Below are 27,844 nucleotides of genomic sequence, written 5' to 3' on the forward strand. Positions count from 1 at the left end.
GTTGGGAGTAGATTTTAAAAAAATAATAATAAATAAAATAACTATTCAATGATTCCAGATCTTGTAAGTATAAAAACAAAACCCTGCAGGTGAAATAGAGCACAGATAAATATATACATGTAGTTAGATTAAAACACAAAATCAATCACAGAAGTATGAGGAAAACTTGTTTTCTCATACTTGTTTTCTTCTAAGAGAAACAAACTACCTCTGTATATGTTAGTTCAACAGTAAGACAACTGCTACCACAAAGATAATGCAACTTAAACTGAACTGTAGAAATGGAGAGCACCCATATGATGAAAGAAGACCCTCCCTGCCAACCTCTTAAAGGGGAATCTTGACCAATTGGAAAGGTTTTAGAGGATATTAAGAATAATCATAGGAGAGTATAAAAATAACATAAATGGGATATGTTTTAAATTCATTAACACTAGATAAGAACAAAAGAGGATAAAAGCTAAGTTTTTTAAATTCAATTTCCTTCCTATCCCACCACCCGAACCATAAGTAAGTCAAATGATCTATATTTTTATAACATAACCACAACATAATCTTTCACTCAACTTCCAGTGCTACAACCTCAATCCAGGTTAGATTGTTGCATTTACTTTCTAATAGTTCTTTCTACTTCTAATCTTGCACCCGGCATTCATTTTTCATAAAGTCACAATTAGCTGGATTGAAAATATAAATCAGAAGCCGTTTCCATAAAATTTCATAATAATTACCTAAAGCAGCTCAGAATTATTAAGTCTACCTAAATGTCCTGCCATTGCTTTCTCACTTAAGTAAACACCCCACCACAAATTTAATTTTACTCGTATTACCTAACAGTAACTTTATCATCTGTCTGGAATTTTTCTTTCTGGCTGTGCTAGAATTTAAAGCATGTGGAGGTAAAAATTTTGTCTTAATATACTGTTGGATCTATTATTGCAAGGCACACTGTATGGCACAGAGTTCTAGGATTATCAAACACTTGTTGACGTCATGAATTTTGCATAAATTTGGATAGCAAATTGTATATTTTACACCAATCTGTGAATGCAGAAAAGGAAGAAAAGGAAGCAAGGAATCTGTGAATATGTTTCAAGAATTATAGCTAGAGTAATGACCGTGATGAAATTACTAACTGGCCAAACAGAAACTGTGGAATGAGAAATGCCATTATGACACTAGGTAGAAATTTGGCTGGATATTCTTTAAAATCCCTTAGAGTTTTCAAATCCAAACACAGACCAAAAATCAAATGAGTAACTAGATAAAATAGTACATAGGCACACTATACTGCCTTCACAATTTTGGTAAAATTATTTATTTTGGTGAAATTATATTTATTTATTTTGGTAAAATTATTATAAAATTATTTGTTAGAACAAAGTTCTGAATTTACATTAGGTTTTTATTTTTTAAAAAAGATAGAATTACTTTTAAAAGATACTGACCCAACAAATTTTGGAAACATGATAAATCTTCCTCTCCCTTTAACAAAATACATAGATATAGCTTTGAAAAAGCCATCCTATTAATAACAAAAATATAAGCTTAACTGCTTAATCTAAAATTCCCAAAGGGTTATTAAGAAATCACAACAGCGAGACTGTAGAATAGAAAATCCTAGCCTCCATCTGCCAACAAAAACAATTATACAGCTAGCCATGAATGGAAAAAGCTCTGAGAGAGACCAGGTGTCCAGTTAACAATCCAAAGACATACAATGGAGCAAAGAAACAAAAAAAGAAACAGAATAAATTCACAGAACGGCAGAAGAACAGTTTCATGTTTATTGTACCATACATCTCTTAAACCGCACAACTCATTTAACAGAGGACTCTTATCAGTAAGTTTCCCTCAGGGGAAAAGGACAGCAGGGCAGGCAACTAGCTTGCTCAGGGGCAGTAGTGAAGACTTGCTTCCATACTACACCCTCCCACCCTGGTGACTGAAGAGAACACCATAGCTCAGATACCTGGAGACAGCTAGTAACAGTAAAAAAGACAAGGCTATCACGTAGCAGGAGCAACCATGGTCCCCAGCAGAGGATCATACCTGTAACTGACAACCTCAGTGGCCACTGCAGCTGCCATGAAACCCCTAGAAAAGGAGTGACCACCCTCTCCATGATGGCCTGTGTATCAGACACCAATGTCACTGACACCATGAAAACGACTGCATGCTAGGCCCAGCATCAACAAGTACTAGTGGGACTAAGACTTTCCTTTGTGAGGAGAAAAAAGTCAGATAACCTCAACAGCTTTCACTACCACCAGATAAATGCGGCCTTGGCTGCACAGAAACTGTGCCATTGTGCCAACCCTGAAGCCAGAATCCCTGTACTACATAAAGCTACTCCATTAAGCAGGCACCTTTGCCCATCAGTCCATAGGTTAGAAAGAAGTGATTACTCCCTCAAATGCTCAGACATCCAAAAAAGCTACAAGAAACATTAAAAATATCAAACAAAGATGAAAACAGAAAAGGAAAATAGTAATTTTTGAGTTACTCTTCCCAAAGAAATGAAGATCTACAAACTACTTGACAAGGAATTCAAAATAATCATCTAAAGATGCTCAGTGAGCTAAAAGACAACACAGACTACTAAACAGTATCAGGCAAACAATACATCAACAAAGCAAGAAATTCAGCAAAGTGACAAAAACTACGACAAACACAAAACAGAAATACTGAAACTAAAGAACATAACTGAATTGAAAAATCTTCACAGAAGATTCAGTGAAGCAGTAGAAGGACTAACTGAACTCAAACACAGATCATTCAAAATTACCCAGTCTGGGGACAAGAAAAAAAAGAAAAACCCAGTGAGGAAGTCTATAGGACTTAAGGGACACTATCGAGACACTCTATGCCTCATGGAAGCTAATGAAGGAGAAAAGAAACACAAAGGGGCAGAGCCTACTTAAAATAAATAATGGCCAGATTTGGTGGCTCATGATTAGTAATCCCAACACTTTGGGACGCTGAGGCAGACAGACCATATGAAGTCAGGAGATAGGGCTCAGGAGATTGAGCCCTACCTTGACGACATGATGAAATCCTTTCTCTACACAAAAAAGAAAAAAAGTTGTTAGGCATGGTGGTATGTTCCTGTGGTCCCAGCTACTAAGTGGGGCTGAAGTGGGATAATCACTCGAGCCTGGGAGGTTCTGGCTACAGTGAGCCCTAATCATACCACTGCACTCTAGCCTGGGTAACAGAGCAATACCCCGTATCAAAAATAAATGAATGAATGAACGAATGAATAAAGTAGAGAAGGGAAGAAGGATATAAAACAAACTAGAGAATAAAATGCATATTCAAATTCATTATGCTCCAAAACCCCAAATAAGCTAACCATAAAGAGATCTTTGCAGGACACATTATAATTGCTTAAAATCCTGCTGAAAATAGTAAAAGAACAACCCATCACATTGAAGGGAATCAGCAGAAACTTTACAAGCCAGAGAAGACTGGGATAATATTCAGAGCAAGGAAAAACAAATAAACAAACAAAAACAAAAAAAACTGCCCTCAAAAAATAATATGCTCAGCAAAATTATCCTTTAAAATTAAATGAGATGTAAAGTCTTTCTCAGACACACAAAACTAAGTGAGTTAGCACGAGATCTGCCTTAACAGAAATGCTTGAGGAAGTGCTTCAAATTGAAACAAAAACACATTAAAAAGCAAAGCAAAAACACAGAAAAACATAACTCTGAATGTAAATTCATGAACACACAAAAATTAATGCAACACTGTAAAAGTGGTGAATAATTTACTCTTGATCCTAATACAAAAGTTAGAAGATTAAAATGTGCTAATATAATGTTAAAAGAGGCAAACTCTAACTTTAAAGAGCACAAAGTGTGTGTTATCTGCAGGGCAGTAAAAATGTTGTGTTTTGTATGTGATTAAAATTAAGTTGTTGTCAATTTAAAATAGAAGGGTTAACTATAAGATACTTTAGAAGGGAGCAAGAGGGCCGAAAAGGACACTCCAGTGATCATCACCCCTCCAGGAACACCAAACTGAACAACAATTCACACACGGAAGCACCTTCATCACAACCAAAACTCAGGTAAGCAATCACCGTACCTAGTTTAAGCAATCACCGTACCTAGTTTAAGCAATCACCGTACCTAGTTTTGACACAATATTTTTCAAAAGGCACTGAAGGAGGCAGAAAAGACACTTTTGAATCACTGATACCACCCATTCCCAATCCCTGTCAGTGACTATGTTGAGCAAAGAATGTGTGCTTGGGGGAGAGAGAGCTGCGATTATTGGACTTTGCATTGAAACTCTGTGCTGCCTTGTCTCAGTGAAAAGCAACATGAGGAAAAAAATCTCTGTCTTGTCTCAGTGAAAAGCAATATGAGGTGTCACTTTGCCGGCACCCACTGGGTGAGCATTTAGACAGATCTAGCCAGAGAACTGTCCTTCACAGCAGTCAGAACCTGAGTTCTCGCTGGTCCCATCAATACGGACTAATGTGCTCTGGGGTACTAAATGAACATAAAAGTCAGTATCTGCCACAAAGACTGCAGTTCTTAGGCAAGTTCTAGTGCTGTACTGGGCTCAGAGCCATGGGACTTGAGATGTATGTGACCAAGTGAGAGACCAGCGAGGGTAGCCAAGCGAGTAACTGTGTCAGCTTTCCCCAGTTCTAGGCAGCACTGCTTGCAGTTCTTGGAGAGACTCTTTCCTTTCACTTGGGGAGAAAAAGGTGAATTAAGAGGACTTTGTCTTGCGACATGAATACCAGCTCTGCCAGAGTAGAACACAGCACCATCATGCAGAGTCCTGAGGCCCCCTTCCAGGCCCTACTTCCTGGATGACATTTCTAGACATACCCTGGGCCAGAAAAGAACTCACTCCTTTGAAGGAGAGAAGACCTAGTTCTGGCAAGATTGAACATCTGCAGACTACAGAGGCCTTGGGCCTTGAAATATCAGCTGTACCTTGACAATATTTGTCACAATCCTTTGCTGAGACCTGGGGCTATGCTGGCTTCAGGTGTGACCCAATGCATCCTTAACTGGGGCACCCATGAGGAAATATTTCTTCTGCTTCAGGAAAGAAGGAATAGTAAAGGGGACTTTGTCTTGCACTTTGGGAACTAGTGTGGCCACAGTTGGGCAGAGCACAAAGCAGGTTCCTGGGGGCTCCCAATTTCAGGCGTTGGCACTTGGATGGCATCCTGGACCCCCTCTGAGGAAAAGGGACCTGCTGGCTTAAAGAGAGAGATCCAAATCTGGCCGCATTCAGCCTAAGATGACTGAAGTGCTCTTGGGCCTTCCGTGAACTTCAGTGGAGCCAGGCAGAACTTTCTATGAGTCTGGGAGTACAGAAACCATGTGGACAAACTAATTTTGCAAGAAGGAGAGGGAAGAGTCGGGGAGACTTTGTCTTGTAGTTTTGGTACCAACTCAGCCACGGTAGAACAGAGCACCAAGTAGATTCCTAACATTCCAGACTCAAGGCCTTGTTTCTCAGGTGGCATTTCTGGACCCACCCTTGGCTGGGGAGAAGCTTGATATCTTGAAAGGAAGGACACATTCCTGGATAGATTCACCACCTGCTAACTGATGTAGGTGGGGCACATCAGTAGGAGCCAGGAAGTGGTCATCCTGGGGCTTTGGGTTAGAGTCAGTGTTGTGCTGGGTTTGGGCTGGACCCAGTGCAGTCCCTGTGGTGATGGCCCCAAGGGTGCTTTTGCGATCTGTCCCTTAGCTCCAGGAGTCTCAGCATGGTGAAAGACTCCATTTGTATGAAGAAAAGTATGGGAAAAGAACAAGAGTGTACACCTGGTAATCCAGAGAATTCTACTGAATCATTACCAAGACCACAAAGGCGGTAACTCTGTAAGTCCATAAAAATCACAGTGTTACTGGGTTTGGGGTGCCCCTTAGGCAGATATGGCTGTGGCAACCAAAGATTTTTTTCTTTAGCGATGGAGTTTCACCCTGTCACCTGGGCTGGAGTGCAATGGCATGATCTTGGCTCACTGCAACCTCCACCTCCTGGGTTCAAGCAGTTCTCCTGCCTCAGCCTTCCGAGAGTAGCTGGGATTACAGGTGCTCACCAGCACCCCCAGATAATTTTTTGTATTTTTTTTTTGAGACAGAATCTTGCTCTGTCACCCAGACCGGAGTGCTGTGGCATGATCTTGGCTCACTGCAAGCTCCGCCTCCTGGGTTCATGCCATTCTCCTGCCTCAGCCTCCTGAATAGCTGGGATTACAGGTGCCTGCCATTACACCCAGTTAATTTTTTGTATTTTTAGTAAAGACGGGGTTTCACCATGTTCGCCAGGATGGTCTCGATCTCCTGACCTCGTGATCCGCTGCCTTGTCCTCCCAAAGTGCTGGGATTACAGGTGTGAGCCACTGTGCCCGGCCAATTTCTTGTATTTTTAGTAGAGACGGGATTTCACTCTGTTGGCCAGGTTGATCTCAAACTCCTGACCTCATGATCCACCTACCTCAGCCTTCCAAAGTGCTGGGAGTATAAGCATGACCCATCATACCTGGCCTGACCAAAGATTTAGATCACAACACTAAATCACCTTTGAATACCTAGAAAACCTTCCTCTGAGAAACACAGGTACAAGCAGTCCCAGACATGAAGACTACAATAAATATATAACTCCTCAATGCCCAGACATTGACAAACATCCACATCTGCGACCATCCAGAGAAACATGGTATCTCCAAATTAAGTAAGACACCAGGGGTCAGTCCCAGAGAGACAAGAGATCCATGACCTTTCAGACAAATAATTCAAAATAGCTGTTTTGAGGAACCAAAACTACATGTAACATAACACAGAGAAGGAATTCAGAATTCTATCAGATAAATTTGAAAAAGAGATTAAAAAGAGTCAAGCAGAAATTCTAGAGTTAAAACATGCAGCTGACACACTGAAGAATGCATCAGAGATTTCTAATAGTAGAATTGGTCAGAAGAATCAGTGAGCTTGAAAACGGGCTATTGGAAAATATACTATCGGGGAGACCAAATAAAAAAGATTAAAGCACACCTACAGGATCTACAGGAGAGTGTTAAAAAGGCAAATCTAAGAGTTGTTGGCCTTACAGAGGAGATAGAGGCCGGGCATAGTGGCTCACACCTGTAATCCCAGGACTTTGGAGGCTGAGGTGAGTAGATCACCTGAGGTCAGGACGCCAGGCCCGGTCAACATAGCGAAATCCCATCTCTACTAAAAATACAAAAATTAGTTGGGAGTGGTAGCATGTGCCTGGAATCCCAGCTACTTGGGAGACTGAGGCAGGGGACTCACTTGAACCTGGGAGGTGGAGGTTGCAGTGAGCTGGGATTGCTCTACTGCACTCCAGCCTGTGCAACAACAACAAAACTCTATCTCAAAAAAAAGGAGACAAAGAGCAAACATCAGGGTAGAAAGTTTATTGAAAGGGAAAATGGAAAATTTCCCAAACGTAGAGAAAGGTATCAATATTCAAGTACAACAACGTCACAGAGTATCAAGCAGATTTTTTTTTTTTGAGATGGAGTCTCACTCTGTTGCCCAGGTTGGAGTGCAGTAGCACTGTGTTGCCCACTGCAACCTCCATCTCATGGCTTCAAGCAATTCTCTGACTTCAGCCTCCCGGATTATAGGCGCCCACCACCACATTCAGCTAATTTTTGTATTTTTTTTAGTAGAGACGGGGTTTCATCATGTTGGCCAGGCTGTCTCGAACTCCTGATCTCAGGTGATCTGCCCGCCTTGACCTCCCAAAGTGCTAGGATTATAGGCGTGGGCCACTACGCACGGCCCACCAAGCAGACTTAACCCCAATAATATTCTTAGGCCTTTAAGAATAAAATAACCAAAGATCAAGGACAAAGGAAAGACCTAAAAGCAGTGACAAGAGAAAGAAATAAAATACGAAAAAAAAAAAAAGAAAAAAATAGCTCCAATACATCTGTCAGCAGACTTCCTGGTGGAATCCCTAAAGGCCAAGAGAGAGCAGCATGACATACTTAGAGTGCTTAAGGAGAAAAACTTCCAGAATAGTAGATCCAGCAAAAATATCAAACACAAAGAAATACTTCTGACAAACAAAAGATGAAGGATATCACCAATACCAGACCCGCTCTACAAGAAATGCGAAAAGGAGTTCTTCAATTACCAAATATAACTACAAAAAGTTTTCAAGATACAGACAATATATTAAGATACAAATAGAAACAACAGAAAGTTTAAAAGGGGGATGAAATTAAAATGTGAGTGTTTGTTACTTTTCTCTTTGCTTGTTTTTGCTATCAGTGTTAAGTTGTCATCAGTATCACCAGAGAAAATCACCTTCATAAAAAGGGAGACAGCAAGGAAAGAAAAAAAGAACACAGAATGATGAGGAAACAAAAATAAAGTTACAGGAGTAACTCCTTATCTACAACATTGAATGTAAATGAACTAAGCTCTCCAATCAAAAGAAAGAGAGTGGCTGAGTGCAGAATTAAAAAGACGCAATGACATACTGCCTACAAGAAATGCCCTTTACCTATAAAGACACACAGAGACTGAAAATAAAGGGATGAAAAGAGATATTCTATGCAAACAAAAATGAGCAAAGAACAGGAGTAGCTGTATTTATGCCACAAAACTGATTTCAAAATAAAATCTATAAGAACAAAGAAAGTCATTATATAATGATAAAGGGGTCAATTCAATAAGAGGGTTTAACAATTGCAAATATATATGCACCCAACACTGTAGCACACAGATATATATAAAGCACATATTATTAGAGCTAAAGAAAGATAGAGATCCCAGTACAACAATGGCTAGAGACTTCAACATCCTACTTTCGGCATAGGGCAAGTCAGATCAATCAGACAGAAAATGAACAAAGCAGCACTGGACTTAATATGCACTATAGACCAGAGGGACCTGACACATATTTACAGAACATTTTATCTAATGGCTGCAGAATACACATTCTGCTCCTCAGCACATGCATCATTCTTAAGGCCAGATCATATGATAGGTCACAAAACAAGTCTTAAAACATTAAAGACAAAATGAAACAATATGAAATATCTTCTCTGATCATATGGAATAAAACTAGATATCAGTAACGTGGTGCTTTTGAAACTATAAAAACAGCTAGAAAATTTTTTGGGGAAAATTTTTCAATTGGAAAAACAATTAAAATTTTCCAATTGTTTTTATAGTTTCAAACATTCTAGAATGACCAGAAGGCCAATGAAGAGATTAAGAATAAAATTTAAAAACTGCTTGAAACAAGTAACAATAAAAACACAACATAACAAATCCTATGGGACATAAATCTAAAACTGTCCCTGGAGCCAAAGAAAGGTCATCACCTAGTAATAACTGGGTCCATTCAACTGGGAAGTGTAACTATCAGAAATATATGTGGCCCCCAAACATCAGAGTACCTACACATATATAAAGAAAATATTGACAGATATGAAAGGGAATGCTTATGGCAATACAAAAATATAGTAGGGGAATTCAACACCTACCTTAGAATAATGTATAGAGCCTCCAGACCACCCCCATCCCAGCCAAAAAAAAAAAAAAAAAAAAACAATAGCTGACTTGAACCAGTGTTAACAGGGAAGTTTATGACTATAAGTGCGTACATCAAAAAGGAAGAAAAACTTTAAATGAAACAACCTGTTACTGGCAGCAATATACACCAATAAATTAGAAAACCTAGAACACACAGACACATCAACTATACAACCTACCAAGACTGAACTATAAAGAAATACAAAATATGAACAGATCAGTAATAGGCTCACAAGACTGAAGCCATAACAAAAAAGTCTCACAGCAAATAAAAGCCCAGGACCTGATGGCTTCACTGTTTGCCTTCCAGGTTCAAGCAATTCTCTTGTCTCAGCCTCTCAAGTAGCTGACATTATAGGTGCCTGCCACCATGCCTGGCTAATTTTTGTATTTTCAGTAGAGATAAGGTTTCACCATGTTGGCCAGGCTGGTCTTGAACTCCTGACCTCAGGCGATCCACCTATCTCAGCCTCCCAAAATGCTGGGATTACAGACAGGAGCCACCATGGTTGGCCTCACTGTTGAATTTTACCAAACTTTTTTTTTTTTTTGAGACCGAGTCTCACTCTGTCACCAGGCTGGAGTGTAGTGGCATGGCCTTGGCTCACTGCAACCTCCGACTCCCGGGTTCAAGCAATTCTCCTGCCTCAGCCTCCTGAGTAGCTGGGATTACAGGTGCGTGCCATCATGCCTGGCTAATTTTTTTTAATTTTTAGTAGAGCCAGGATGCTCTCCATCTCCACCCACCTCAGCTTCCAAAAGTTCTGGGATTACAGGTGTGAGCCACCACGCTCGGGCAAATTTTACCAAACATTTAAAGAACTAACACCAATCCTACTCAAACTGTTCTGAAAAAGAGGAGGAAGAAATACCTCTAAACCCATTGTATGAGCACAGTATTACTCGTATACCAAAACCAGACAAAGACAATTAAAAAAAGAAAGCTACTGGGCAAGATAAACAGCGGCCAAAATCCTTAACAAAATATAAGCAAACCAGATTCAAAAACACATTAAAAAGACCATTCATCATAGTATGCAGCCATGAAATGGAACAAGATAATTTCCTTGCACGGACATGGAATCCATTATCCCCTGCCAACTAATGCAGGAACAGATACCCAAACACCACATGTTCTTGCTTATAAGTGGGAACTGAACAATGTGAACACAGGGAGGGGAACAACATACACTGGGACTTGTTGGAAGGGGTGGACAAGGGAGAGCATCAGGAAAAGTAGCTAATGCACGCTAGGCTTAATACCAGGGAGTTGACAGGTGCAGCAAGTCACCAAGGCACATGTTTACCTATGCAACAAAACTGCACATCCTGCACATGTACTCAAGAACTAACATAAAATAAAATAAAATAAAATAAAATAAAAACTATTCATTGTGACCAAGTGGAATTTAACACAGGGATGCAAGGATAGTTCAATATATGCAAATCAACCAGTATATCATATCAACAGAACGAAGGACAAAACCATATGATCATTTCAAATAATTCTGAAGACACACTTGATAAAATTAAATATCCCTTCATGATAAAAACTACTTAAAAACTGGATATAGAAAGAACAGACCTCGACATGATAAAAACCATATATTAATACAACAGACACAGCTAGTATAACACTGAATAGGGAAAAATGGAAAGCCTTTCCTTTAAGAGCTGGAACACAAGAATGTCCACTTTTACCACTAACAAAACTAAGAACTAGTCTTTTAAATCCATAAACAAAATTGACAGACTAAGAAAAAAAGAGAGAAGACTCCAACAAAATTAGAAGAGAAGACATTACAAAAGATATTCAGAAATAGGCTGGGTGCAGGGGCTAACATCTGTAATTCCAGAACTTTGGGAGGCCAAGATGGGCAGATCACAAGGTCAGAAGTTCGAGACCATCCTGACCAATATGGTGAAACCTACATCTACTAAAAATATAAAAATTAGTCGGACATGGTGGTGTGTACCTGCAGTCCTGGCTACTCAGGAGGCTGAGGCAGGAGAACTGCTTGAACCTGGGAGGCGAGTTTGCAGTGAGGCAAGATCGCGCCTCTGCACTCCAGCCAGAGCAACACAGAGTGACTCTGCCTTGGGGCGGCGGGGTGGGGGGAGGAAAGAGAAGAAAAGGAAAAAGATACTCAGAAAAAAAAAGGATGAAAGAGATTATTATGAACAATAATATGGCAAAAACTAGATAATCTAGAAGATACAAACAAATTCTTTTTTTTTTTTTTTGAGACGAAATCTTGCTCTTGTCCCCCAGGCTGAAGTGCAATGGCACAATCTTGGCTCACTGCAACCTTTGCCTCCCAGGTTCAAGCGATTCTCCTGCCTCAGCCTCCCGAGTAGCTCCTGCCTGCCATTACACCCGGCTAATATTTTTATATTTTTAGTAGAGATGTGGTTTCACCACATTGGCCAGGCTGGTCTCAAACTCCTGACCTCAGGTGATCCACCCGCCTCAGCCTCCCAAATTGCTGGGATTACAGACGTGAGCCACCATCCCTGGCAGATATGAACAAACTCTAAGAAACGTGCTATATCTAGCAAATCTGCATCAAAAAGGTTTTGGAATCCTGAACAGACCAGTAACAAATAAGGTGCTTTAATTAGGGATTAAAATTCCCCTAACAAAGAAAAGCCCAGGACCAGATGGCTTTGTGGGTGAATTCTAACAAACACTCAAAGAAAAATACCAACTTTTTCCAAAAAATAGAAGAAAGAAGACATCTAAACTCATTTTATGAGGTCAACACCACCACAGTATCAATGGCAGACAAAGACGTCACAAGAAAATGAGATGATAGGCCAACATTCCTATAAAACATAGATGGAAAAATCTTCGGCAAAATAGGAACAAATAGAATTGAGCAGCATATTAAAAGGATCATAAACTCTGAAAAAGTGAATTTATCCTTGGGAAATAATAATGGCGTAACACAGGCAAATAAATGTGATCTACCATACTAACAGAAGAAAAGGAAAAATGACATGATTATCTATCTAAACAGACCCAGAAAAGGCATTTGAGAAAGTTCAAACTCTATTACTATTTAAAACTCTCAACAAAATAGCTACAGAAGGAATGGATCTCATGGTAAATGCTGTAATGGAAAAAGTACACAGCTAACATCATAAAAACTGTTGGAAGAAATGAAAAGCTTTCCTTCTAAACCCTAAGTAAGAATACTCATTCTTGGCATTTGTTTAGAATCTAATATTGTTTGTTGTAGCCAGACAATTAGATAAGAAAAATAAATAAAAGAAATTCAATTTTTTTCATTTGTTTTTTGAGATGGAGTCTCACTCTGTCCAGGTTGGAGTGTAGTGGCGTGATATTGGCTCACTGTAATCTCTGCCTCCTGGGTTCAAGCAATTATCCTGCCTCAGCTTCCCAAGCAGAGTAGCTGAGACCATAGGCATGCACCACCATTCCCGATTAATTTTTGTATTTTCAGTAGAGACGGGGTTTAACCATGTTGGCCAGGATGGTCTTGATCTCTTTACCTCGTGATCTGCCCATATTGGCCTCCCAAAATGCTGGGATTACAGGAGTGAGCCACTGTGCCTGGCCATGGCATTCAAATTTTAAGTGAAGAAGTATAATTACCTGTATTTGCAGATACCAATTCTATATGTAGAAAACTCTAGAGACTCAACAAAGAAAACTGTTAGAATTAATAATTCAGAAAAGATTCAGGATACAGAACTGGGATGTAAAAATCAACTGCACTTTATATAGAAAAATCAAACTACTAAAAAGAAAAAAAAATGAAGAAAACAGTCCATTCATGTAGTAACAAAAAAAATCTAATAAATATGGGGAAAGAAAAGTAAAGTGTTTTCAATAAACTGTAATAGAAAAATGGCATTGTTTGATACAGAATAATAAAACTCAACTGTCACCTCATATTATATACAAAAATCATCTCAAAATGGCTTAAAGGCCAAGACCCAACTGAAAAAGTACTAGAAGAACACAGAGAAAAACATTGCTTACTTCAGGTTAAATGAAATAAAGAAGACTCAGAAAGACAAACACTTCATTATCTCACTTACGTATGTACAATCTAAAAACATTAAACTCACAGAAGCACAATGGTGAATGATGGCCATAAGGAGGGAAATATGGAAAGATGCCAGTCAAAAGGTACTATGTTTCAGTTACGCAGAAGTAGGTTCTGGGTATGTAACATACAAGATGATGACTGTACCAGTCTGTATAGTATTGCTATAAAGAAATACCTGAGGCTGGGCGCCCTGGCTCATGCCTGTTATCCCAGCACTTTGGGAGGCCGAGGTAGGTGGATCACCTGAGGTCAGGAATTCAAGACCGGCCTGGCTAACATAGTGAAACCCCATCTCTATTAAAAATACAAAAAGTCAGCCAAGCCTGGTGGTGGGAGCCTGTAATCCCAGCTACTTGGGAGGCTGAAGCAGGAGAATCGCTTGAACCCAGGAGGCAGAAGTTGCAGTGAGCTGAGATTGCACCCCAGCCTGGGCAATGAAAGTGAAAACTCTGTCTAAAAAAAAAAAAAAAGCTGAGACCAGGTACTTTTTAAAGGAAAGAGGATTATCTGGCTCACAGTAGTGCAAACTATAAAAGAAGCATGACACCATTATCTGCTTCTGGCAAGAGATTCAGATAGCTTCCACTAATGGCAGAAGGCCAGGAAGGGGAGGAGACAGCAGAGATCATAGCAAGAGAAGGAAGAGAAGAGCAGTTATTTAAAAAGAGCAGCCCATTATAAAAAAAAGGGGCTCTTTTTAAATAACAACTCTGTCAGGAACTAACAGTGTGAGAATTCACTGACACCCCCAGCTACAGAGAAGCATTAATTTACTCATGAGAGAGCCCTCCCCATGACCCAAACACTCCCCAGGAGACCTGCACTTCTAACACTGGGATCATATGTTACCACTGAATTTAGGGTACAAACATTGAAACTATAGCATTATCTCTGTGTCCCCCACTCAAATTTCATGTACTTTTTCCATACAAAATAACATAATTAATTTCCATTAGCCCCGAAAAGTCTTAACTTGTTCCTGCATCAACTCGAAAGTCCAGAGTCTCACCTGAGATGCAAGGCAAGTTCCTTATAGCTGTGAGCTTGTAAAATAAAAAATGAGTTATTCACTTCCAAGATATAATGGAACAGACATTGGGTAACAATCCTTTTCTGAAAAGGATAAATCAAGTCAAGAAGGGAATAATAGCCTGTATACAAGCCTGAAAACTAGCAGGGCACACACTGAGTCTTCAAGCTTCAAAGTAATTTTTCTTTACTCCAAGTCCTATATTTTGGACATATTGGTGTGAGCAGTAGGCTCCCAAGGCCTTAAGCTGCTCCACCCACATAGCATTGCTGCACACAGGCCATGTGACTGCTCTCATGAATTAAAGTTGAATTTCTGCCGTTTTTCCAGTCTGGACTTGCATGCTGCCACTGGCACTATCAACCTGATGTCTGTAGAACTGTAGCCCTGCTCCCATACCTCCATTAGGCACTGTCCTACCAGAGGTCTCTCTGTGGAGGCTGTCCCTGTGGTAGGCTTCTGTGTGGGCATCCAGGTTTCTAATATATCCTCTGAAATCTAGGTAGAAGCTGCCAAGGTTCCATGGCTCTTGCACTGTAGGCAACACAGACTTAACACCTGTAGAAGTCATCAAGGCTTAAAGTTTAAGTTCTCTAGAGTGGTGGAGGATGGGTGGAACAGCATCCTGAGGTGGCTCATGGCAGCAATGCCCTGGCTTGTCCCTCCCTACTTTCCACACCTTTCTATTCTCCCCGGTCTCCAGGCTTGTGAGGAGAGGGGCGACCTTCAACATTTCTGAAACGCTTTTAGGGACTTTTTCCAATGGGCTTGAAGATTAGCACCTGGTTCCCTTTTACTCATACTAATCTCTCTAGCAAGTGCTTGCTCTGCAGCACCCTTGAATTCCTTTCCTGAAAATGCTCTTTCCTATTACATCTCCTTTCCAAATTTTATAATCTGCTTGTCTTCTAATTGTGAGTTCCATCTTTAGTTCATTCCTTTGCTGCTGGTTTAGATTGTAAGCTGTTAAAAGTAGCCACATAACTTATTGAAAGTTTGCTGCTTAGAAATTTTTTCTGCCCCTTACCCTAGGTCATCACCCTTAAGTTCAGCTTCCTGCCAAACCCTAGGGCACTGGAAACAACACAGCCAGGTTCTCTGCTGCAAAGTAGCAACGGTGACTTTTGTTCCAGTTCTCAGTCATCATTTCCGTCTGAGATCTCATCAGCAAGTGTTTCACTCTCTCTATCAGCTTTTTGGCCAGAAACAGTTTACCAGTCTCCAAGAAGCTCCGAACTTACCCTTGCTGGACTTCTTCTGAGCCTCATCAGAATAACCGATTCGTTATAATACAAACTTTTCCTAGCCTGGTCCTTCAATTCTTTGAACCTCTGCCTATTACCTAGTTCCAAATTTGCTTCCACATTTTCAGGTATCTTTTAGCAAAAAGTGGTATCCCATTTCTAAATACTGATTTTCTGTCTTAGTCCATTTACTGTTGCTATAAAGAAATGCCCAAGGCAGGGTAATATATAAAGAAAAGAGGTTTATATTGCTCACAGTTCTACAAGCTGTACAAGAAATATGGGACCAGGACTTGCTTCTGGTGAGGGCTTTGGAAGGGGAAGGGGAACTGGTATATACAGAGATCATATGGCAAGAGAAACAAGACAGGTGCCAGAACTTTCATGTTTATATATATGTTTATCAAATTATCAGGCTGTACATCTTAAATGTATACTATACCTTAATATAAACATAAAAAACATAAAAAATAAACAAAAAATTATTTAAAAATAGTAAAACAAATTGTCCTAGGAAATCAGTTTTATCAGAATTAGGAGAAAATAGAGATTTGTAAATTTACCAGTATATATTCATGTACACCTTTATTCTGCTCTAAGTCGTGATAAACATGGGTGACTGTCAGGCCTCTAAGCCCAAGCCATCGCATCCCCTGTAACTCGCACATATACGCCCAGATGGCCTGAAGTAACTGAAGAATCACAAAACAAAAATGCCCTGCCCTGCCTTAACTGATGACATTCCACCACAAAAGAAGTGAAAATGGCCAGTCCTTGCCTTAAGCGATGACATTATCTTGTGAAATTCCTTTTCCTGGCTCATCCTGGCTCAAAAAGCTCCCCCACTGAGCACCTTATGACCCCCACTCCTGCCTGCCAGAGAACAACCCCCCTTTGACTGTAATTTTCCTTTACCTACCCAAATCCTATAAAATGGCCCCACCCTCATCTCCCTTCCCTGACTCTCTTCTTGGAGTCAGCCTGCCTGCAACCCAGGTGATTAAACAGCTTTATCGCTCACACAAAGCTTGTTTGGTGGTCTCTTCACACGGACGCGCATGACAGTGACTATTTGTAAGGGAAGGAAATATTTTAATCTTATGAGATTTTATAACACTTATGAATATATAAGATTATTTACATATCATTAAATTTTGCCAAGACTTCTGACATTTAATGTCAACATAATTCTTTTGAAAAAAATACTGAATGGCTACCAATACCCCCAAAGAGAAACTGCAGCAGTTTTAGAAAGCACTTACTTAATCATTTCAAAAAGCTTTGGATCTGACACTTTGATATTTCGTGCCATATTCCAGGAAAGATGCACCATGGGTACCGGTGACTTCACACTTTTCAATTTGTTCCATTCGTACCGTTCCACTGCCAGTTTATACTGGCAGGCTAGGAGGAAAAAAGCAACAGTCATAAAGTAACCCAAAGTAATAGAACATATGCAGATAACCATTATTTATCACCTCTCAGGCGATAATATTTGTATTCTTTGTATTTCTGCAAAGAAAACTGTTTATATTTTTAAAAAATCTGTTCTTGGATTGCCATTTTTAAGCTAAATTTAATTTCTGTATTAAAAATTGGTATTTTTTTCCTACAAGAGATACTATTTCTATTTTCAGTGAATTATTTTCTACTAGTAAAATAATATCTACTAGGTAACTCTTTACAATATAAACTTTGTTGGTATTATTATTCAGAATACCTGTAAGTGGACCAACATTCCAGGCAATGTTATTACACCAGCCAACAGCTTGAACCCAATGCACAGTGCCTGCATTTATCCAGACCAAATCTCCAGGTCGCTGAATAAATCTATACACAGGAACATTTGCTTCATAAAGATCTTCAAGGTTGGGCCACCAAGAACTCATTAAAAAATTCAAATTATTTCTGCAAAATAAAATAATGAAAATCAAGTTGAAAAGCATTTTATTTCTGAAAAAGAAAATAATGAAAAATCAACTTGAAAATTAATCGAGTTAAAAAAGATTTAACAAGAGTTAAAAAAATGCTTTAAATTTTTCTTCCATTAATACTTTGTATCACAGGGCTGGGTGCAGTGGCTCTTGCATGTAATCCCAGCACTTTGGGAGGCTGTGGCAGGCAGGTCACTTGAGGTCAGAAATTTGAAACTAGCCTGGCCAATACAATGAAACCACACACACACACACACACACACACACACACACACACACACACACACACACACACACACACACACACACACACACACACACCACTTTGGGAGGCTGTGGCAGGCAGGTCACTTGAGGTCAGAAATTTGAAACTAGCCTGGCACACACACACACACACACACACACACACACACACACACACACACACACACACACACACACACACACACACACACACACACACACACACACACACACACACACACACACACACACACACACACACACACACACACACACACACACACACACACACACACACACACACACACACACACACACACACACACACACACACACACACACACACACACACACACACACACACACACACACACACACACACACACACACACACACACACACACACACACACACACACACACACACACACACACACACACACACACACACACACACACACACACACACACACACACACACACACACACACACACACACACACACACACACACACACACACACACACACACACACACACACACACACACACACACACACACACACACACACACACACACACACACACACACACACACACACACACACACACACACACACACACACACACACACACACACACACACACACACACACACACACACACACACACACACACACACACACACACACACACACACACACACACACACACACACACACACACACACACACACACACACACACACACACACACACACACACACACACACACACACACACACACACACACACACACACACACACACACACACACACACACACACACACACACACACACACACACACACACACACACACACACACACACACACACACACACACACACACACACACACACACACACACACACACACACACACACACACACACACACACACACACACACACACACACACACACACACACACACACACACACACACACACACACACACACACACACACACACACACACACACACACACACACACACACACACACACACACACACACACACACACACACACACACACACACACACACACACACACACACACACACACACACACACACACACACACACACACACACACACACACACACACACACACACACACACACACACACACACACACACACACACACACACACACACACACACACACACACACACACACACACACACACACACACACACACACACACACACACACACACACACACACACACACACACACACACACACACACACACACACACACACACACACACACACACACACACACACACACACACACACACACACACACACACACACACACACACACACACACACACACACACACACACACACACACACACACACACACACACTGTGGCACGTGCCTGTAATCCCAGATACTCGTGAGGCTGAGGCACGAGAATTACTTGAACCTGGGAGAAGGAGGTGCAGTGAGCCACAACTGCACCACTGCACTCCTGCCTGGGCAACAGAGAGACAGAGAGAGAGAGAGAGAGAGAGAGAGAGAGAGAGAGAGAGACTGTACTACAAACAAAAGAAAAAACAAACAAATAAAAAAAGACTTTGCATCACAAAAACATTGCAACACGAACTGCCTCTTTCATTTCCTGTTAAGACTTGGGCCAGAGTCCTGAGAAAAATTAATTGCAGGTGAATACTGATAGACTTATCCAAAGATCAGCTACTATAAGCTTAAACTTACTGTTCAAAAGTCTACAAATTAATATTTAAGTTTCTAATTACAGTTAAACATAGTGATTTTTAATTTTGTTTCAATAAGAAATATTTTGACTCATCCTTTCCTTTTAACTAAAAAACCTCTTAATACTCTGAAATCTCTAAAAAGGAAAACTCTGGTTAGAAATCACATTAAGTCATTTAAATCTTAATCATAATTACTGTGGCAGATATAAGAACCAGGACCTTCTCTCAATATTCCTGAGTCAGGGGTGAGAAGGAGAGCAGAAATCATCCTCTACTGCTGTCTGGAATCCTAGGCAGGAAACGGGAGTAAGGACAGAATGTCTATTTGCATATGCTTTTAAGAATTAGTTGACTTAAGACAGCTGAAAAAACTACCAGAAGAACCCATATACACATATACGAACCACCACTGGCACCAATACAAACAGACAAAATTATGAAGTTTTAATATAAAAGTCATTTTTTTGTTATTGTCCTTCATCAGATTTTCTGTATTGTTGCCCAGGTGTGGTGGCTCACACCTGTAATCCCAGCACTTTGGGAGGCCCAGGAGGGAGGATCATTTGAGGTCAGGAGTTCAAGACCAGCCTAGCCAACAAGGCAAAACCCCAGCTCTAATAAGAATACAAAAATTAGCCAGGCATGGTGGTGCATAGCTGTGAACCCAGCTACTTGGGAGGGTGAGGCAGGAGAATTTATTGCACTTGGGAGGTGGAGGTTACAGTGAGCTGAGATTGTGCCACTGCACTCCAGCCTGGGGGACAGAGCAAGACTCCATATCAAAAAAAAAAAAAATTGTTTTTTTCAATATTGTGATGTACTTGCACAGTAATTACATTAAGTTTTCTATTAAGAATTTAGTAAAATATTTCAAATTAAGTTTTCTCAAGAGGAAGAAATTCACATAGTTGAAAATGTTTTGGATTTAAGAACTAGCTTTTGCTTTGTTTCTATATTTTATCTTTAAAAAATGACAAAAATCTGGAGTTGTCTGTATGAAATCTTATTCCATTTCATTTTATTCTCCTAAAATTGCTTTTGACTTTAGCAGAGGTTAGCAATTCAAGGAATGTTTTGTATGTGGAGACAGAGTCTTGCTCTGTTGCTCAGGCTAGAATGCAATGGTGCAATTTCAGTTCACTGCAACCTCTGCTTCCTGGTTCTATCAATTCTCCTGCCTCAGCCTCCCAAATAGCTGGGACTACAGGTACACATGACCATGACCTGCTAATTTTTGTATTTTTTGTAGAGATAGGGTTTCACCATGTTGACCAGGCTGGTCTTGAACTCCTGACCTCAAATGATCAGCCCTCCTTGGCCTTCCAAAGTGTTGCGATTACAGGCGTGAGTCACTGTGCCCAGCTCGTTTCCCATAAACTTTAAAAAACTTGCCAGTAAACAGGAAGCAAAATGAAAAAAAGAAAGGAAAAGGAAAAAATTATAAGCACAGCACAAATCTGACCTTATCTTACTCATATACTACCGATATAAAATTAGAGAAAATTTTGTATTTAAAAAAAAAGGCAGCAAAACCAACAAATGCAGATAGTATTTTTTTCAAAAGTTCAAAACAATGGTTAATTACATATAGGGAGAAAGTTTATACAAAATAAAGTTACAAGGAGACTGCAAAGAGGACTGCAAAGTTTTTGAAATTAAAGATAAATGAATCATTTTAACTTCATATTTTTATTATTCCCAATCTTTAACTTTTCAGATATCACATTTCCCCCCTCCCCCGCCACCAACAATCATTAACCTAAGGTCACTTCTCTGTTCAGAAAGGAAAAAAGCTAAATCCTGAAAATGGCAGTTCTCATTCACGAAAAATGAACAAAAGTCATTACATTTAAATGTAACAAGAACTGTAGTATACAACCTCACAGTTTTAAGAAAAAAATTCTGTGTGTAGCACAATAGGGATTCCCCTGTATAAACTTCTTTTTTCCTTGTTTGCCCTTGCTGTTTCTGTGTATTTGGAGTTTCCTAGGTTCAGAACAAAGAGTTCAGATCAAAGTGTTTATTGATGTTTTAAATGTTAAAAAACATCACCTTTGCTATGAGGAGGAAACCTTATGCATCACACAACAAAGACAACAAAAAGTCATTATTTCTTGCCAGTAGGTGAGAAATTTAACCTTATGTTTTAATAAGATGCACTTTTTACCAAATAAAATGTAAAGACATTCCAAAAGGTTAAAGTAGAAATTTTGTGAAACATGCATATTAATTGATTAGAATGTAAACTTCATATATAATTCTCTATGAGAATTTTGTCTATTTTTTTACAGTATGTTTTAAGTATGTAATACAGTTTCAATTATGTCTGTATTTTTCCACTACTATCTTTACCAACTCTAAAAAACAAATCTGGTGATTCCTTTGTTATTGATATTTTTAGGTTGAATTACAAAGATACACAAGATTGAGTTACTAAGCTATAAGGGTGCCTTATTTTATAATTTCCCGTAATTTCTAAAAACAATGTAAGTAAAATTTTTCTTTAAGGCACACATGTCAAATCTGGAAGAATGCATGAAATTTTTACATTAACATAAAAAACAATTTACTCTCTTATCAATTCACAGCTATCACCACTGCAGAGACTACTTCATGGCATCTTTCTGTTTGTTTGTTTTGAGACAGTCTCAGTCTTGTCACCTAGGATAGAATGCCGTAGCATGTTTATGGCTCACTGCAGCCTCAACCACCAAGGCTCAAATGATATTCCCATCTCAGTATCCTGAGTATCAAGAACTACAAGTGCAGGCTAATTGTTGTGATTTTGCCATGTTCCTTAGGCTGGTCTCAAACTCCTAGGTTCAAGACATCCATCTGCCTCAGCATTCCCAAGTGCTGAGACTACAGGCGTAAGACACTGTGTTTGGCATGGCATCTTTTCATTAAGTATTTAGACAACATAAAAAATTTAAAATCAAGTCATTTAAAAAAAATTTCTGCTGAGCAGTAAGTAAAAACACTGATAGTTTCATTAAGAAACTCAGCTTTGCACTTTGTCCTTTAAGACTATTTTCTCACAGTTATGTTAAATGAAAGTTTAGTTCAGAAACCTACTTTTCACAGAAGTCATTCAGAACACCCCAATAATCTTCAGGTACAACAAACCATTCACAATCTCCTGGACCAATATTTATGTTAACAGAGCAGAAGTTGTTATTTTCTTGGTGACCTGAAAAGTAAAAGAAAATGAAAGTCACAACTGCAGCAGCATATGGACTGAGTGAAAAATATATGCTTAGAACTTTGAATAGAACATAATATACAATACATATTAGCTATAGCATTACTATTTCCTTCTCTATAAACGACTTCTCAATTCTCACAAATAGTACCAGAAACCTTATTAAGAGAAAGGTATAGTGTTCAAAATGTAACCTGTCTCCTAGCACTCTCAGCTCCTACCACATGTCAAATGTTAGCATATAATGTAAAGAATCACAACTGTTCCACAATGAGTAGGTGCATGGCACTGCCCATGGCAAGGGGCTTTAAAAATAAAAACTACAAATACTAGGACACCATGGGCACCTACCCATGGTGAAAGAGTTAGAAACATTTACATTACATACCATATATATAATCTTAGCTTATGATCTATCAGCAATCTCAACATTTTAGAACACATTAAAGATTGTATCAGAATACGAAGTGTATTATAGCAGGCATCATTTCTACTAATGTAATACTGGAATAAAATCTACATATACAGAAATTCAAAACAATGTTTCTTTAAATTATATCTGGCAAACTAAAACATACTACATTTCTTCTAAGGAATTCCTTAACAGTTCCATAGGACACTGTTGAAGTACTAATGTTATACAAAGAAACCAAAAAACTCAAACACTTTAGAGACAAATGACAAGGAGATAATCTATTAAAAGTTTGGTTATTACTCTGCTAGATTTTAAAAGAAAAACGACATTTTTCATTTCATGTGATTTGTTTCATTTTCACTGTGAAAATGAAAGGTGTTTAATATCTACATTTATTTGCATTGTATTATTCATTGGCAGATCTGTGAAAAATATCTTATCATGTGCCAGTCTCATCCACCTGTTGAATGTAAGTTCCATGAATTTTGTCAGAAACAGATATTGAATATCTTCGCTTGTCTTAAAAAAAAAAGCAGGTCAATGATTTAGCAATGATGAGGTTGTATGGCTATTTTTAGAGCTCTGAGTTGAGGTGGAAATTTTTCTGAAGAAGTACCACATTCTGCCACTGTTATTGACCACTTACTGGCCATAAAATTTTCCTGCAGGCTTCAAAATATTTCTTGATAAATTCAACCTAAAAATTACAAGGCAAAGAGAACTTACATGTGAAACTTTTAGGATGATATATCATTCTGAAGACAAAAGAAATTTTTGGAATTGCAAATACTATCAAGCTGCTTTTATATACTACTTCTTAAGCTACTAAAAACAAGTAAGAAGCTACATCTCCAGTAGCACAGACATTTGCAAACATATACTTCTTTAAGTTCAAAATATAATTTCAGCAGCATTTTCCAAACCTCAACAAAAGTGCAGGAAAATGTGCATATTTCAAAAGCCATTTGCACTACTGTGAGGTTTTCCAACTGAAGGTGCAATTGACCTTCAATTTGAGGAAATTAATCTGCAAAGTAATGAAACCCAAAATGAAAATAACACAAAAGGAAACAAAAATCTAACCTGTAAGTGTCTTTAAGGCAATTAATATATTCAAGAAAATACCCTCAAAGTTTGACATTAGTGTATGGCAGTACTGATCTACTTGAAAAGACATTTTTGAGGCTCTTACTACTACAGAACAACTTCAACAGATGTACATTTGTAGTTAATATTGATGACACAAGAACACAGTATTTGAGCCCAATGAAGTACTATTTTCTTCAAAATAATTCCATTCTTTTAACTAGTAAAAAAATGCATTCATTTGATATTTATTTTGATTTTCATCAATAAAAATCCATAAAAAAGATGAGTTTTGTTTTTATAGAACACCTAAAAAATATCATCAATTGAACCTCTTGGCTTGCAAAGTTTAAAATATTTAGTATCTAGCCCTTTAAAGAAATGTTTGCTTAAAATTAGGAAGTTTTTGGATTACATTTTATTAAAAAAAAAAAGCATCACATACTTTAAGCATTGTCAATGAAATTTTTATTATACATAACTTGAGTAAACTGGTTCATAATACATCATTCTTACTGTAATTGTGGTGAAAACCTCTGAAAAACATTGTTAACTTGTTGTCATTCCTAACACTCAGTAACTTAGCATCCCTTTCCCAGTTCTTATTTTTCTGATTTTTTTCATATAAAAATGATGGAAAAACAATACTCTGAGCTCAATTATAAGAGTAATATGAACATTTTTACCTATAATAAAGTATTTTAAAATCCTTTTGGCTTTAGAAGTATAAATGACAACGTGTTCTCTTTGCCTGTTCCACGTGATAATCTCAATTTTTTCAATCATATAAGGTATGTTAGTCATTAAAATCACCTGGTGTCCGACTCCCAGGAACTTTCATATATAGTTGTACTGTATTCATGCCCAGAATGGTATGTCCAACGTGGCTTAGAAGATTTCCTGCTGACACCACACGCACAAAAGCAGGAAGTTTAGTCAGTTCATGTAACTGTAACTTCCACCTGCAATAAATTAACAGATTAAGAGTAAAAACTCATGAGAATTACCATATCCTCAAAAACTCTGTGAGTCGATCAGAAAAATAATTAAATCTATAAACATTTTACCTGTACAGTCAGTGCAACTAAAGTGTTTAACCTATTTAAAAAATAATAGTCTTAAGACAAACACAGATTAGTGAAAAAAAATAATAAAATGTATAACTACTAAATAAAAGAAATAACTTATCTTCCATTTATAAAGTTGTATTAATAGAGAGGCACTATGATTTTAAGAGTAACATTTCAATTGTAAAACCCTGTCAAAATAATTTCAGAATTGTAGGGTTATTAGGTAAAACTAACACATCAACATAAAAAAACAAGAAACAGAGAGAGAGAGAAAAAATAACTAGGAATACAAAAAAAAAAAAAAAAAAAAAGAAAACTAGACAATTCCCAACCCTGCAATACCTTCATTGGTTCAGTTCATGGAAACAGTACTAGTGCAGGGAGACTTACTTTTTGTTATCAGAGAGGTCAATGTTGGTCCCAAATTTTATGGTTTTAAACGGTCCTTTCCTTCTCCTTCCAGAACTTAAAAAAAGAGAGAATATTAAATCCATGTATTTTAGACAGAAATGTTGAGTGGGTGCTAAAAGTTACTTACTTCTCTGAAGATGTGGATTCATTATCTGAATGATCTTTGTGTTGTGTTCTTTTCTCATTTTCTTCCTTCAGGTTAAGAAAAAAATATTCATACTTAGTATCCTCTAACAGGCTATCACTTCCATTATACTAATTATGAAAATACTCATCTACATGGGCAGTACTGACAATTTTGAGAAATAAGTTCTACAGGCACATTTCACAGAAAGTATCTTCTATAATCATATTACATTAAGTCACAAGAAAAGTCAAAGTCCAGTGCACGGTACTCAACATCCTCTGTCATCTACAAAATTAATACGAAATTCAGTTATTATACTAATCTATAAGAAAAGCATATAGTCATTCATATTTTACTTTGGAGCAAGGAATTTTCTAAATGGTAACTGAATTTCATTTAAAATGATATGAAGAGAATATGAGAGAATGAAAAATGAAAACAAGGACAACATGCGAAAACTTTCTAATTATATATATATATATATATATATAAAAAGATGCGAGAAAGCACCTTAATAAGACAGAATTCCTACCCCTGCCTTTTTTTTTTTTGAGCCAGAGCCTCACTCTGTTGCCTAGGCTGGAGTGCAGTGGCATAATCTCAGCTCACTGCAATCTCTGCCTCCTGGGTTCAAGGAAGTCTCCTGACTCAGCCTCCCTTCAATTCCCTTTTGTAATAAGCAAAAAGCATTGTTTTGTTTTTTCCTGTAGACACTGTTTTATGAGAAAGAATCTGTAGACTCTTATACTTAGGCCAAGGACAAGATAATGTAGAACAACTTGAAGCCAAAAGTACTGAGGGGTATAACTATGAAAGTTAATTACAAGTGCCAAGTAGCAAAGCAATGGCACATATTCTAAACTGGGAGAAATATGTTTCCATCCATATGCAAATATGTACAGAGTGAGCAATGTTAAGATCCTCTATTTCTGATTATAGTGTCATATTTAGTTACCCTGGCTTTCTCTGTGGGTGAATCACATTAACAAAGCTAAGAGCATATGGATGAAGTTCTTCACAGACTAAATTTTCAATGCAAGGAGTTCTATATACATAATAAAATATTTTCACATTTTAATTTAACATTTTTAATAAAAAATTAAATGCTGAATATAAAAATGTTTTTCTCTTGAGAAATATTTCAAGAATATGTAATGAGAAAATGTTTCTCAGAGGACTGGAAATCCACATGTAAAAGAATGAAGCTGGACCCCTACCTCATAATGTATAGAAAAATTAACTCAAAATGAATGTGACTTAAATATGAGATACCACACAAAACTCATGCAAAAAAAAATTAGTAAATCTGTATGACTATGGGTTAAGTAATAGTTTCTTAGTAATGACAAAAACAAATGAAATCCAAGAAATGCAAATAATTAAACTTCATCAAAATTAAAATTTTTGTGCTTCAAAGGACACTAACAAAAAAAAAGACAACTCACAGAACAGAATAAAGTACTGACACATTTAACACGTGAGAAGGAATTTCTAACAAGAATATACATGCATATAATTTACAGTTCGATAATAAAATAGCCCAATTAAACAATGGGGAAAAGAAATAAACATGCATTTCACCAAAGAAAATATAACCATTAACAACATGTTAATGAAAAGATGCTTATTACTTCAAAACCAATAGTATGGTTAGAATCAAAAGGAGATAATATATA

At 38.1% G+C, this 27,844-nt stretch overlaps 1 protein-coding gene across 37 annotated transcripts in view; it reads right to left on the minus strand.

Moving 5' to 3' along the window:
- The window catches only part of LOC141406934 (histone demethylase UTY), a 212,305-nt gene that overhangs the window by 20,280 nt on the left and 164,181 nt on the right, over positions 1–27,844 (minus strand). For 36 of the 37 annotated variants that reach the window (XM_074030498.1, XM_074030508.1, XM_074030502.1 and 33 more), the window contains 6 exons: positions 26,169–26,233; positions 26,021–26,095; positions 25,374–25,522; positions 22,933–23,047; positions 17,637–17,824; positions 17,179–17,320 (listed from right to left, as the gene is read on the minus strand). In XM_074030498.1, coding sequence (XP_073886599.1) covers positions 17,179–17,320; positions 17,637–17,824; positions 22,933–23,047; positions 25,374–25,522; positions 26,021–26,095; positions 26,169–26,233 — 734 coding nt within the window. Of the gene's footprint in view, positions 1–17,178; positions 17,321–17,636; positions 17,825–22,932; positions 23,048–25,373; positions 25,523–26,020; positions 26,096–26,168; positions 26,234–27,844 lie in introns of those variants that run through there. The other variant, XM_074030511.1, reaches the window with a different exon arrangement.

Source organism: Macaca fascicularis, chromosome Y, assembly GCF_037993035.2.
Source record: "Macaca fascicularis isolate 582-1 chromosome Y, T2T-MFA8v1.1".
Taxonomy (NCBI): domain Eukaryota; kingdom Metazoa; phylum Chordata; class Mammalia; order Primates; family Cercopithecidae; genus Macaca; species Macaca fascicularis.